This window comes from Arvicola amphibius, chromosome 6, assembly GCF_903992535.2.
Source record: "Arvicola amphibius chromosome 6, mArvAmp1.2, whole genome shotgun sequence".
Taxonomy (NCBI): Eukaryota; Metazoa; Chordata; class Mammalia; order Rodentia; family Cricetidae; genus Arvicola; species Arvicola amphibius.
The window spans coordinates 9505738-9517794 of NC_052052.2; the positions used below are offsets into that span (position 1 = coordinate 9505738).

The 12057-nt window shown below is 48.2% G+C and overlaps 1 protein-coding gene across 2 annotated transcripts in view; it reads left to right on the plus strand.

Moving 5' to 3' along the window:
- The first annotated feature begins 8878 nt into the window (after positions 1 to 8878).
- Positions 8879 to 12057, plus strand: part of Pdpn (podoplanin) — a 33613-nt gene continuing 30434 nt past the window's right edge. For both annotated transcript variants that reach the window (XM_038335491.1, XM_038335492.1), the window contains exon 1: positions 8879 to 9112. In XM_038335491.1, coding sequence (XP_038191419.1) covers positions 9046 to 9112 — 67 coding nt within the window. In that variant the 5' untranslated portion in view covers positions 8879 to 9045. The remainder of the gene's footprint in view (positions 9113 to 12057) is intronic.

The window sequence follows — 12057 nt, forward strand, 5'->3', positions numbered from 1 at the left end:
GCTATACTGTAGGGCCTTCACACCAGCCTGTGGGCCTATGACCAGATCTCTGGGCAAGACGCTGGGTGCACCAGGGAGGACGGACCGTCCAGGGTGGGATGCGGTCTGTGATACTGGCACTCAGCTGTCTTTGTGACAGCCAGCTGCTGGCCAGAGCAGCCTGTGTGAAGCCCGTGCAATGTGTCCCGCCTCGAGGATCAAGGGCTTCCCCACTGCACAAACAGTACAGAGGCCTGTTGATCTGGATTTGAATAATTTCCTCATCATTCCAAGAAGATAGCAAACTCTTTAAATAGATCATAGAAAGACCACACAATATTCCTTGTCTTATGAAAGCCACGGGGACCCACCTCAATCACCAAAGACTGTCTCGAATACTCTGTCACAGGGTGGGAGAAGTAACAGAGTTGGTAGAGGGCTTGTCTAGCAAGCAGGAGGCCCTGCATTTAGTCCCCAGTTCCAGATAAAAATGGGGTGTGGTATGGAGTGCTAGTGTTTCCAGCACATGGGAGATAAATAAGGGGAGATCATGAATTCAAGGTTAACCTTGTCCACATTTGTAAGTTCAAGACTACCCTGGGTTACCTGGAACCCTGCCTTCCCAAAAGAAAACACACCCTCAAAGTGAATGATCCTGTGTGTGGATCAAATGATCAACCATGCCTTCCCCACCCATGGACTCTGCCCCTCCGGAACTGTAAGTTAAGCCCTTTCCTCTAAACTGCTTTAGGCTGTGGTATTTTATCACAGCCACAGCAGTTAATGCAGGCTGTTGGGATGGGCTGATGAATCAGATGTTTCAGGGTTCTAACTTTTCCTTCTCGAGCTGTTGCAAGAACACCAACCTTCACAAGAATCCATCTTACTCTAGAAAGGAAAGCAAGTCTCCTGTCTAAAACAAACACTTGCTTTTCTTTCTATAGCCTAGGCTGGCCTTGAACTTGCTATGTAGACAATGATGACCTTGAACTTCTGATTCTCCTGCCCTCACCTCTCAAGCGCTGGCTGGATTTACAGATGTGCACTGTAAACCAGCTTCTTAAATGCTGGGAATCCAACCTGGGGCTTTATGTTTTCTAGACAGGCACTCTGCCAACCCAGCTACAGAGTCCCAGGAACAAGGTCAAACTGTTATCCCTAACATCTTACCTAGCATTCCTGGGATGGATACAAAGGCACCGGGAGTGGGACTGTGTGGTTTAATGACTGAGCACTACCACACCACAGCTGGAAAAACAAAAAAGGAACTTTAGTCCAGGGTGCCAATGGGAAGGGCATACTGTTAAGGGCAGAGGTCCACCCAAGTAGGGTGTTCTAAATTCAAAAGCCTTGACTAAAGGCTCAGAGGTGGCACTCAATAGGTGATGCATAAGAAAGATGCCAGGGCACTCCTGTGCCCAGCAGCTAGGAGGGCTCATCTACATCCAGTCATCAGGAAACATCCCAGACTCCTGTCAGGGGCATCCTACAAATACTTAGTCTGCCATCTTCATGAAGTGCCAAGTTCATGAAAGACAAGGAAAGACTCAGTCTTCTGGAATCTTTGGAAGACAGGACAGCAATTATGGACCAGGGGCAAAACAAAAGCAATTTTTAAGTTGTTTAGAGATGGGGTCTTGTTACCCTGACCAGGCTGATCTCAAATTCTTTGGCTCAAGTGGTCCTCCTACCTCAGCCTTGTGATCCAGCTCGGACTTCAGGTGACCACCACCGTGCCTGGCATGCTGAGGCTCAAACCCAGGATTTTCTCCATGCCAGACAAGCCCTCACTCCCCAATCAAGAGCAGTGTTTTAATATTAAATTTCTTAATTTGATAATCTTGCTGTGACTATGAAGGAGGTCTTTGATTTTAGGAAATTTGCACTCAAGAATTGAGGACTAGAGGGCATAATGTCTCTATGACTCTCCCTGTGACTCAGAAATACAACAGTGCCTGTCTACACACCACAGAAGAGACTGCTGAGTCACGAGCGTGTAATAAGGCAGAACAGAAGCAGGTTGGTTAATATAGAGGAAGGGTATAAGGGAGTTCTGGAATATTCCTTCAAACTCTTTTTTTTGTGGGATTTTTTTTGTTTATTTGTGGGGGTTGATTTTTAGAGTTTCTTTGTATAGTCCTGTTATGCCCAGATCCACGAAGTCCCCCAATACCAACAAAGAGATCAAGTCCTATATGTAAAAGCAAAGAGCCTCTATTTTATACAAGTTTGCAAACTGGGTCTCTCCACATGTCCAACGTATTGAAATAATCAAAGAGCCCCGAGCTCACTTAGAGTTGGGTTTTTATAGTAGTAAAGGTGGGGGTGAGGGATTTCTAAGGTTCAGGACCCCTGATTGGCTGACATTTGTCTAGGGGTGTCCTGGTGAACGTGTGCTGGCAGGTGATCCTATCTACAATGATTGGAATGTTAGGCATTTCCTTTGGATGGTGCTTGGGTAATCTAAATTTGTGGTCCTTCCCGCAACCAGGTACTGCTTCAGGGTAAACTACTGAGACTCAGGCCTCCATTAAACTTATCGATGGCTGAGTCCTACTCTGGCAGGTGATGATGGTTGGAAGTAAAGAACTTCCTTTGGTGGTCTGTTTCTATTTAGCTTATCATGGCTGGCCCTACACCTGGCTGTTCTAGAACTCACTATATAGACTAAGCTGACCTCAGATTCAGAGATCCACCTGCCTCTGCCTTTCTAATGGTGACTAAAGGCACGAGCCACCATGACTAGGCTCAAACTCCCCCTCCCTCCACTTCCTTCCTCTCCTCTTTGAGACAGGGCTTCCTCTGATTTACTACATAGCTGAGAATGAAGTTGAGCTTCTGATCCTCCTGCCCCCACTTTACAAACACTAGGATCACACCGCAGGTATGAGGGTACCACACACACCCAGTTTATGTAGCAATGGGGTTGAAAACCAGGGCTTTGTATATGTTAAGCAAGAACCTCTCCCTTCGAGCAACAACTCCCCCTCCTCTTTTCCCCTCTCCTCTCCTTTTCTCTCCTCCCTTCTCCTCTCTTCCCTTCCCCTTTTCTCCCCTCCCCTCTTCTCCCCTCTCTCTTCTCTGTTCTCCTCTCCTCTTCTTTTTGGTGCTGAGGACCGAATCCAGGCTCTTGCATATTCCAGGCAAGCCAAAACTTTGAAATTATGACAGAAAAAAAAAAAAAGCTGAGAGGCTGAACATGTAGCTCACCGGAAGAGCATTTGTCTACTATGAGGCCCCAAGTTCAGTCCATGGCACCAAATAAATGAACGAATTAGTTAAGAGATAAATAAATAAATAAAACAAAGGCAAAAGAAACCTAAAAAAGAGTCTTGTATCAAAATTATCAGCATATATGTAAAACAATCCACTGATAAAATTCTTTACAACTTTTAATGGTCAGTTTTATCAAATCAGGTCAAAAAACATTTTTCAATTACAGTCAATATTCACTGTATTGTTGTTTATTCTTAAATTTCTTAATATGTATAGTGTGGGAGCCTCTTTTGGAGTTGGGTGTATAAAGCCTATGAGACAATAAAGGCCAGGCGAATCTCAGTAATTTCTGGATGCCTCCCAACTCTATCAGCTGTCTCTAGTCTCTTTCTTAATCCTCACACTTCCCTCCAAGCACAGACAAATACCTGGGCAGGACTGATGTTGTTGCCCGATGTGGGATATGACAAATGTCCCTCAACCATGAGTCATATGGCAAGTATATTGCCAGCAGGTATGTCTGTGCACTACATGTGTGCAGTGTCTGCAGACATCAGAAGAGGGCAAGCTGGGTGGTGGGGGTGCACCACCATTAACCTAGCACTCAGGAGGCAGAGGGCAGGAGGCTCTGAGTTCGAGGCCAGCCTGGTCTACTAAGTGAGTTCTAGGACAACCAAGGCTACACAGAGAAACCCGGTTTCCTGTTTCAAAAAAAGAAGGAGAAGAAGGAGAAGGAGGAGAGAAAGAGGAAGCTGAGGAGAAGGAGAAGGAGAAGGAGAAGGAGAAGGATAAGAAGAAGAAGAAGAAGAAGAAAGAAGAAGAAGAGAAGAGAAGAAGAAGAAGAAGAAGAAGATCCTCCATTGGATGTTCCTCCATTGGATGCTCCTCCTTTGGATACTGGGAAATGAACTTAGGTCCTCTGGAAAGCAGCAAACACTCTTCACTGACAAGCTCCAGTCCCACCTTATTTCTTTTTCTGAAATGCTTAACATGTTTCACATCTTGTTCAATCAGTCTCCTAGATCCATGAGTTCACTAATTACGGAATAATATTTAGAGAGGCTGGACATAGTGGCACACCCCTGTAATCCCTTGGTAAAGGAAACAGAAGTAGGCAAACCTCAATTATCTCAGGACCAGACTGGTCTACTTAGGAAGGTTCCAAGCCTAGGCAGAGCTCTAGTGAGACTGTCTCAATACCTAGGAGTGGGCATTGAACATACACAGGCGTTTTCCTCTTCCCCTTTGCCTCTAAACAATATAGCACAGTAGCTATTCATTACACATAGTACTGGTATCAGCATTGGTTATTATGAGTGACCTAGCTGTGCGTTAAGCTCATGGAAGGATGTGTTAACATAAACCTGCAAATACAACCCCTGTTGTTTTGCATTCGATACAGTGGCGGAACCCTAAGCAACTGCTGTCCCAGCTGGCAAGCAAGTCTGTAGCTATTAGCAGAGGTTTGGGCAGGATAGAGCAAGACAGAAATTCTGTTCTGTCAGGCACCCGCTCTATTACAGCCACCAAGGGAAACTTTATCTAAAAGTCTATCTTTTTTTTTTTTTTCTTTTTGAGAGAGGGTTTCTCTGTGTAACAGCCCTAGCTGTCCTGGAACTAGCTCTGTAGACCAGGCTGGCCTCGAACTCACAGAGATCCGCCTGCCTCTGCCTCCTGTGGTTGGGATAACGGTATGCACCACCAACCCAGCTCTATCCTTCATAGAGTTTGGGATTCAAAGGCTGAGGTAAAATCCTGCTAGCTCAGAGAAGCTGAATAGCAAACAGCTCACCTTCTCTCCTTGCTCTCATCTCCTGAGAAAAAGGGGTGATCCTTCTGTTCAGGCCCCCACTAAAACAACCCTCATTTTCCACATAGTGACCTCCTTACCACTTCCTGTCCGCTAGTTGCTGAACTCAGCCTCCTGACTCTCCTGATCAATAAAATTTGATTCGTTAACAAAGCAACAGAAGCAAATGTAACACACCTCTCTACAGTTGAAATAATATTCCGCAACAAGCCCCACTGTCCTTAGGGACTTGAGCATCCATAGATTATGACATCCCTGGAACCAGCTCCGCACACAGTGAAGAATGACTGTGTTACCAACTCTGTGATGGAGAATAGGCACCTACCTAGTTCTTCAACAATTCTTGGGGGACTTTGGGACTGAAATTGCTGTACGGTCCCACTGGAACAGAGGGCCTGGATGACTCTGACAGCTGGAGGGGCAGTTGGCATCAGGGAGATCGCTCGGGAGCAATGGGGACTCTGGCACTTAGAGGATACCCGTGGGTCAGAATTTAAGCCGGTCCCCACTCATGGAACAGCAGAAGCTGGGGTTCCTGGTTGGGGGGGGTCTCCATGTTGAGTACCAGTGCATCAGTGGAACTGTGAATAAATCCAGTTTCTGGAGTGCACAGATTGGGGGGCCCCTCATAATCAGGCTCAGGTGAAGGTCGGCCAAGAAGAGAGAATGACCCCAACGCTTACCTTCGTTTCAGGTAGAAATCCATGCCCTAAGTCAAAGAAAAACGGTCCCCTTAGAGCCGTTTCAAACACTTCTTCCTAGACACTAGTGTTTAGTGACCGTTTCCTGATGAGCACAAACAGTACCAGGAGAAGAAAGAGACTGGGAACTCAGCGGGCCCCTGGTAGAAACAGCCGCCACCAGGCTCAGATCCTAGCTGTATGCAGAGTTTCTCGGCAGCGGGAATCAGAATCTCTGCTTGGCTAGAATGCAGGATTCTGGGGTTCATGTGGCCCCCCGGCTCTTTCCAGCAAACCGAGGTGTTGTGAGTTCACAGCCTCACGTTATCCCTGGTCCAGCCCCAGCCCTAAAAAATGACTATTCAGGAGTCACAGAAATGCTTCGTGTCTTGGGGGAGTCAGCTGGAGGAGTTTCAGTCCCAGAACGCTCTGTGTCTTCCCAGGCACCCTGCAAAAGTTCAGTCAGCTGCTCTCCAGACTGGGCAGAGGCCTCAAAGAATGCTTTCCAAATTCTTCCAGCGTCAGACCCCAACACTACCTTCAGCATCTCCCAGGACAAAACGGTCCCATCCCATCTGTGCCATCTTAGCTCTGTCTATTTTATTCAAGACCCAAGAGTAACAATAGGCTCCAGCCCTTATCAGCCACAGAAAAGACAGGTCTTTTCCCTACCCATTCATTTCGTGTAGGACTCGACATGGTTGTGGTATGTTCTAAACGAGTGGTTCTCAATGTGGGACCCCCGCTCATCCTTCGTTTAATGATGAGGACTTTGGAGTGACCCCATGACCCATGTGTTAGGCAGCCCTCCAGGTGAATCAGCGCTAAGCCATTTTCCTTGAATGCTGTGATCCTAGTTGAAGGTTAACGGAAGAGCATGATGAGATAGCAAGGAGAGATTTTCAAATGGTGGGGCTGTGGGCGTCTTCTCAAGGTGCCTTCTCTACCTCTTTGTTCCTTCAGTCTTCACACTAGCTGAGTGAGCCACAGGCAGGAAAGACCCCTGTGGTGCCAAGCTGGATTTCACCTTTTAGGCTTTTATGGCTCTGTACTCTCCTGGGCATCTTCTGCCCAGGGCTAAAGGTGATCTTTAACTTGCTGTTTGCCTTGTTGTGGAATGTAACCCCCTCCCCCACCTTGTCCTTCAGTGACCCTTCTAGGGGCCCACCCCACACACCTGGTTATTCAGAAGGCCAACATGAAGACTTATTTCAGACTCTTCCAGTTCTCTCTCTGTTCCCAGAACCCCAACATGATTCTGTTTCCACTTTTGGACCCTCCTCCATCCTCTACAAGAAGGGTGGGAGACCAGCCTTCTACAACCTAGACACATCCCTAGGACGCAGGGAGCGAGGAGCAGGGGGGTAAGATTCCCTGGATCCTTCATCTACTCCTAGAGCTTGACTTTCTGAACCTCACTCTGTAACCAGGCTGTCCTCAACTCACAGAGATCTACCTGCCTCTGCCTCCTACTGGACTAAAAGTGTGTGCCCCCACCATCTGAGCTGTTAAATAATCTTGGTTCAGGAAATAAAAGGGCTTCCCTGGCAGCCTGAGCTTGAGCCTTAGAACCCACATGTGAAGGTAGGAGTGAGCCAGCTCCACAGAGCTGTCCTCCGATCTCACACACACAGACCTGTCATGGGTCCCTACACACATCATATACACACATGTGCATATGCGTGCACACACATACACACACATGTACCTAAATAATTTTAAAAACGTCTATTCTTGAAATTCTTAAAATGAAGGTCTATGCCAGGCAGTGGGGGCACACGCCTTTAATCCCAGCACTCAGGAGGGCAGAAGGGAGGCGGATCTCTGTGAGTTCGAGGCCAGCCTGGTCTATGAGAGCTAGTGCGAGGATAAGCTCTAAAGCTACACAGAGAAACCCTGTCTCAAAAAAAAAAAAAAAAAAAGATGAAGTCTATTTAGAACTAGGTCACAGACCAAAGGATGAAAATAGCCCATTGTCACCCTCATTGGGATACTTTGAGGACATTCATCCTTAAGTTGTTTTTAATTTATTTTCGTGTGTGTGTGTGTGTGTGTGTGTGTGTGTGTGTGTGTGTGTAACTGTCTAGTCAGAAGCATCCTTTGGGGGGTCATTTCTTTCCATTCATCATTATGGGTCACCAGGTTTGGGGGCTGAGCCTTCTTAGGGCCCATCTTCAGATGCTTTTGTTGAGTGGAATTTATAGCATCTGGGCGTGGAGTCAAGACCACCTCCCCAGCCCAGTTCTTAAATTCCAGCAGGTTAGAAGGGGGATAAAGAAGAGCTCTCTTGCTGATACCCACTCCCTGAGACCAAGGAGAGATTGTTTAAACCAAGAAAGGGGGATTACTGGTTAAATCCTGGGATTAAAATGGATAACTGGAACTCTTAGTTCCAGGTGAGTGGCCACCCATTAGATGACACAGCTGCTCACGTCTCCAGGTGAAGCCACAATGTCCCCAGTATCAGGAGGGGTCACGTGCTCTGCCATTCAAAACTGTGTAAGTCACTAGGGCCAAGCACCCTAGCAGGCCAAGCGCCCCAGCCAGACCAGTACCCCTCCTAGACAGGTACCCACAAGGCCAAGTACCACACTGGAAGCCAGTTGTGGGGGGACAGGCACCCACCACCACCCGCACATCCATGTGCCTTGGATGAGGGTTCAGTTAGTTAGCACGAACTGCCTCTGACTTACCCAAACGACTGCCGTTTTTTTTCCTAACCATCACATTCAGTATTTACAGAAAAAAAATTAAAAATCCTATGTGTGATTCTAAAACCAAGGAATGGGCCACACGGGCTACTGTGTGAGTCTCCCTTTAGCCCAGTAAAAAGGAAAACGTTGGTTTTGTGCTTTCCCCTTCAAAAACAGAATAATAAGTACAGTAGAAAAATAAATGAAAAATTATAAAGCAGAACTGTTTACTGCCTGTGTCCCCTCTTTCTCCTGTGTTGGGAACAGTCAAAAGCTTTTTTTTTTTTCTTTTTTGGCCTGGGGTTGGGCCCCAGTGGCTGAGGCCCTGTAACTTTAAACCTGGCCTGAGGTCATCTTGTGATGCTGGCCAAACAGAGTCCGGGGGCGGTCCTAGATCTCTGGGCTGGGACCACCTGACGCCCACCCGCTCCCGCCCCGGGTTGAGAGACTTAAATGCTGTCTACGCCGAGAAGTTGCCAGCTGCCAAGTTTGCTGTTCTTGCTGCTGCCGCGAGCCAAGGAAGCCCGGGCACTCTCCGGGACTTTTGCTCACCGCCCTCCAGCCTCCTGCAGAGTTCTTCCCGGCTGGGCCTGTAGTTGCGAAGCCTTTTTTCCATCTTTTCACAACCACAAAAACCACTAGCTGCTGAGGCTCCAAAGAGATCAAGATGTGGACGGCGCCAGTGTTGTTCTGGGTTTTGGGGAGCGCGTGGTGCTGGCACTTTGCGCAGGGAGGTAAGTGTCCCGGCCTGAGTGGCTACCAGCACTTGCTGGTGGGAGATGAAGGGAGGCAGGGGTTGCCTGGGATCGGAGAGTGCCCGGGAGAAAGCTGGGGCAATTTAGATGGGGCCAAGTCCCCAGGAACAGTCAGTGGGTGCGGAAGTAGTCCGGATCCACAGGTGGTAGGGGTGCGGAATGTCTCCCTCCTCCCGGGGGCGCGGGGTGGGGGAGGACTAATGTCGTGGAGCTGGAGGGTGATGCCAAAGGAGACTGTACTGGCCCAAAGAGCGGGGTATTAGAGGAATAATTAATGTCTCTGGAAGAGAGGAACAGGCGGAAGGACAGGCTGGAACCAGGGGTCCCATCCTTGGGGACAGACCGGATGGATGGTAGCGTGGGTGAGAGGCGAAACAACTCGGAGTAGAGGAGGGGAACCAAGGGCTGCTGTCTTTCGAGCAGCCTTGTCTCTGCCTCCTTCCTCTTTTGACTCCAGCGCTGGGAATGGATGGAACTCTGGGCGCCCAGCATCTAAAGCTGTACCTTTAGCTCCAGGTAAAGATGTATCTGGAGCTTCGCTGTGAGCATTGAGGTGTAAGTGTGGTTGAGGCCAAGGACTCAGTGGCGTTAGTAAAAGACCAGTGGAGCTTAGATGCGCTCAGTTGGCAAAGTCCTTGCCTTGCAGGCCCGATGCTCTGGGTTCCATCCCCAGCAAGGTGCAAAAACCAGCGTAGTGATGTTCACCTGTTGATCTCAGCGGGGAAACAGAGGCAGGAGGATGAGCGTTTTCAAGGTCATCCTGGGGGCTACACAGCGAGTCTGAAAGCAGCCTGGGCTTTAGGAGCAAACTTACCCTGTTTTACTTCTTGCCTTGCGTTTTTAGTTGTGTCTGTTTCCCTGGGGAATCTATGCTCTAACTTTGATCCAAAACATCACCTGCTCCTCAGCAAGCTAGTGATCTTCAGAGATGGAGCCCTGTCCTTCCCGGGAAGGAAGTGGTCTGTGTGAGACGGGTGAGCCTATCCTCGGCTTCTATAATTCTCCACCGACAACACCTACCTAGTCTTCGGGAAATTATACAGCACGCACCGGGCGGGGCTGTCTGCTTCAAAGAGGCGAAGCTACTCTTTATGGTGCTCAGGGCTATTCCTGGCAGTCCTATCTTTGAAACTTCTCCTTGCACTAGGATGATATATACAGTTCTGTAGTTCAGTTCTATTTCTGGTTTGGCGAGACAATGCGTGCAAACGGCATGGCTTTTCATTCGCTCTAACCACATCCGAGGAAAGCCAGAGACTGGCTAGCATCCTCTCAGGCAAGGGTAGGCTGCAACTCTCAGAAGCCAGTTCCCAAGGTGCTCCTAAAATGTAGCTGCTGTTCGGTCTCGTCTAGAAAGAGTCTTCGTTGTGCTATATTAGAAACTGTACAACCAAAGAAAGAGGCCTGGTAAAGAAAGGGGTGGCCATGTGGCCAATGATATGCAGGCTGTTCTGCTGCAAGATTGAAGCCTATAGGGGTTTTGTCTGGGAATAATGAATATGGATGAGCAACACCATTGAGCTGAGGTATTATTGGAGAGCCAGACTGGAGGTGATTGTGGTGTGCTAATTCTATTAGGGTCATGTGCCATGATTTAGTATTATAATCCAACCCCCTTTGCCATCTCTAAAGTCTTCGTGGATTCTAAAGAGGCCTGTTGTCCTCACATCTGGCATCTTCTTCCATTGCCAGGCCCCACCCTCGCTCTACATTCATCCAAAGCTTGTACCCGAGGGCCTGTCCGTTAGGCAATTAATTTTTGTAAGATTCTGAAAGTCGCTGTTTGCTGCTAACCCATGTGTGCTCTTCCGGGACCAGTCCAAACAGGATTAATCATGTGGCAAAGAAATCATCCTGTGATTTCCCTGAAGTTCTTGCCAGTTTGGGGGAGGTGGGGAGCTGGAATCCTCATGGGTTGCTGAGGGTTTTTGGTGCAGAGGCTTTGAATAAAGCTCCTTCTCTTAGAGATTCTGCGGGGGAAGCTTGGGCTTATGATCCCAACCTAGGTTCAGAAGGGAAAAGCACATTTGAAGATACATGTTCGGCCACAGAAGGCTGAGTGTCCCCGTAACCAACAGTACTAAACTCAGTTCCCCACTTACTGACTCAGTGCTGGCACAGATAGAGACACCCAAATCTTGGCATGAGTGAGGATGGCCCTACCTAGTGGGCAGGACACCACTTCGTTGCATTCCCATCCCCCACTACATTCTAGGAATGTCACCAGACTACCTCGTTTAATCCCCGACAACTCCTGTAAATTATACACTATTATCTCAGAAGCTGCCAGAACAAAGATTCAAAAGCAAAGTCAAACTCCTCACTACTTTTGAACTAAAAAGAAAAAGAAAAAGAGACAGTTGAACTTGACACCAAAGGCGGACTTCGCTTTCAGTCCCTTAAACGTGAATACAGACTTTCCCAGACTTCTTTCAGTTATACGCTCCCCACACTGGAATCGGTGCATCAAAATAGATTGCATACGCTCCCCACACTGGAATCGGTGCATCAAAATAGATTGCCTTAATTCCATCCTGCTCACAGGTACTAAATACCTCCCAAGAGGGTGCGGCAGGTTGCTGGGTGCAGAAAAGCCGAACGTGAGCTCGGCCGTCCTCGCCAACCAAGAATGAACCTGTGCTCCGGATTGCACTGGCTTATCTGAATTTTTGTCATAGTTCTGGCTTCTGAGAACAGGCATTCCAGGTTACAACTTGTGGAAGTATTTCGGGGGAGGCTGAGAAGGGAGCAAACTCAATACCAGTCTTTCCTGGAACCTTGCAGAGGTTCCTCAGCCCACCATCTCATCGCTCAAGGGAACCCTGCTTATCCTGAAACCTCTCACTCAGGGAAGAAATCGATGGGGTCTTGTTAGAGGAGGGTCCATGACTGGAGAGGCTGAGATACTCTCAAAGCTGATGAGG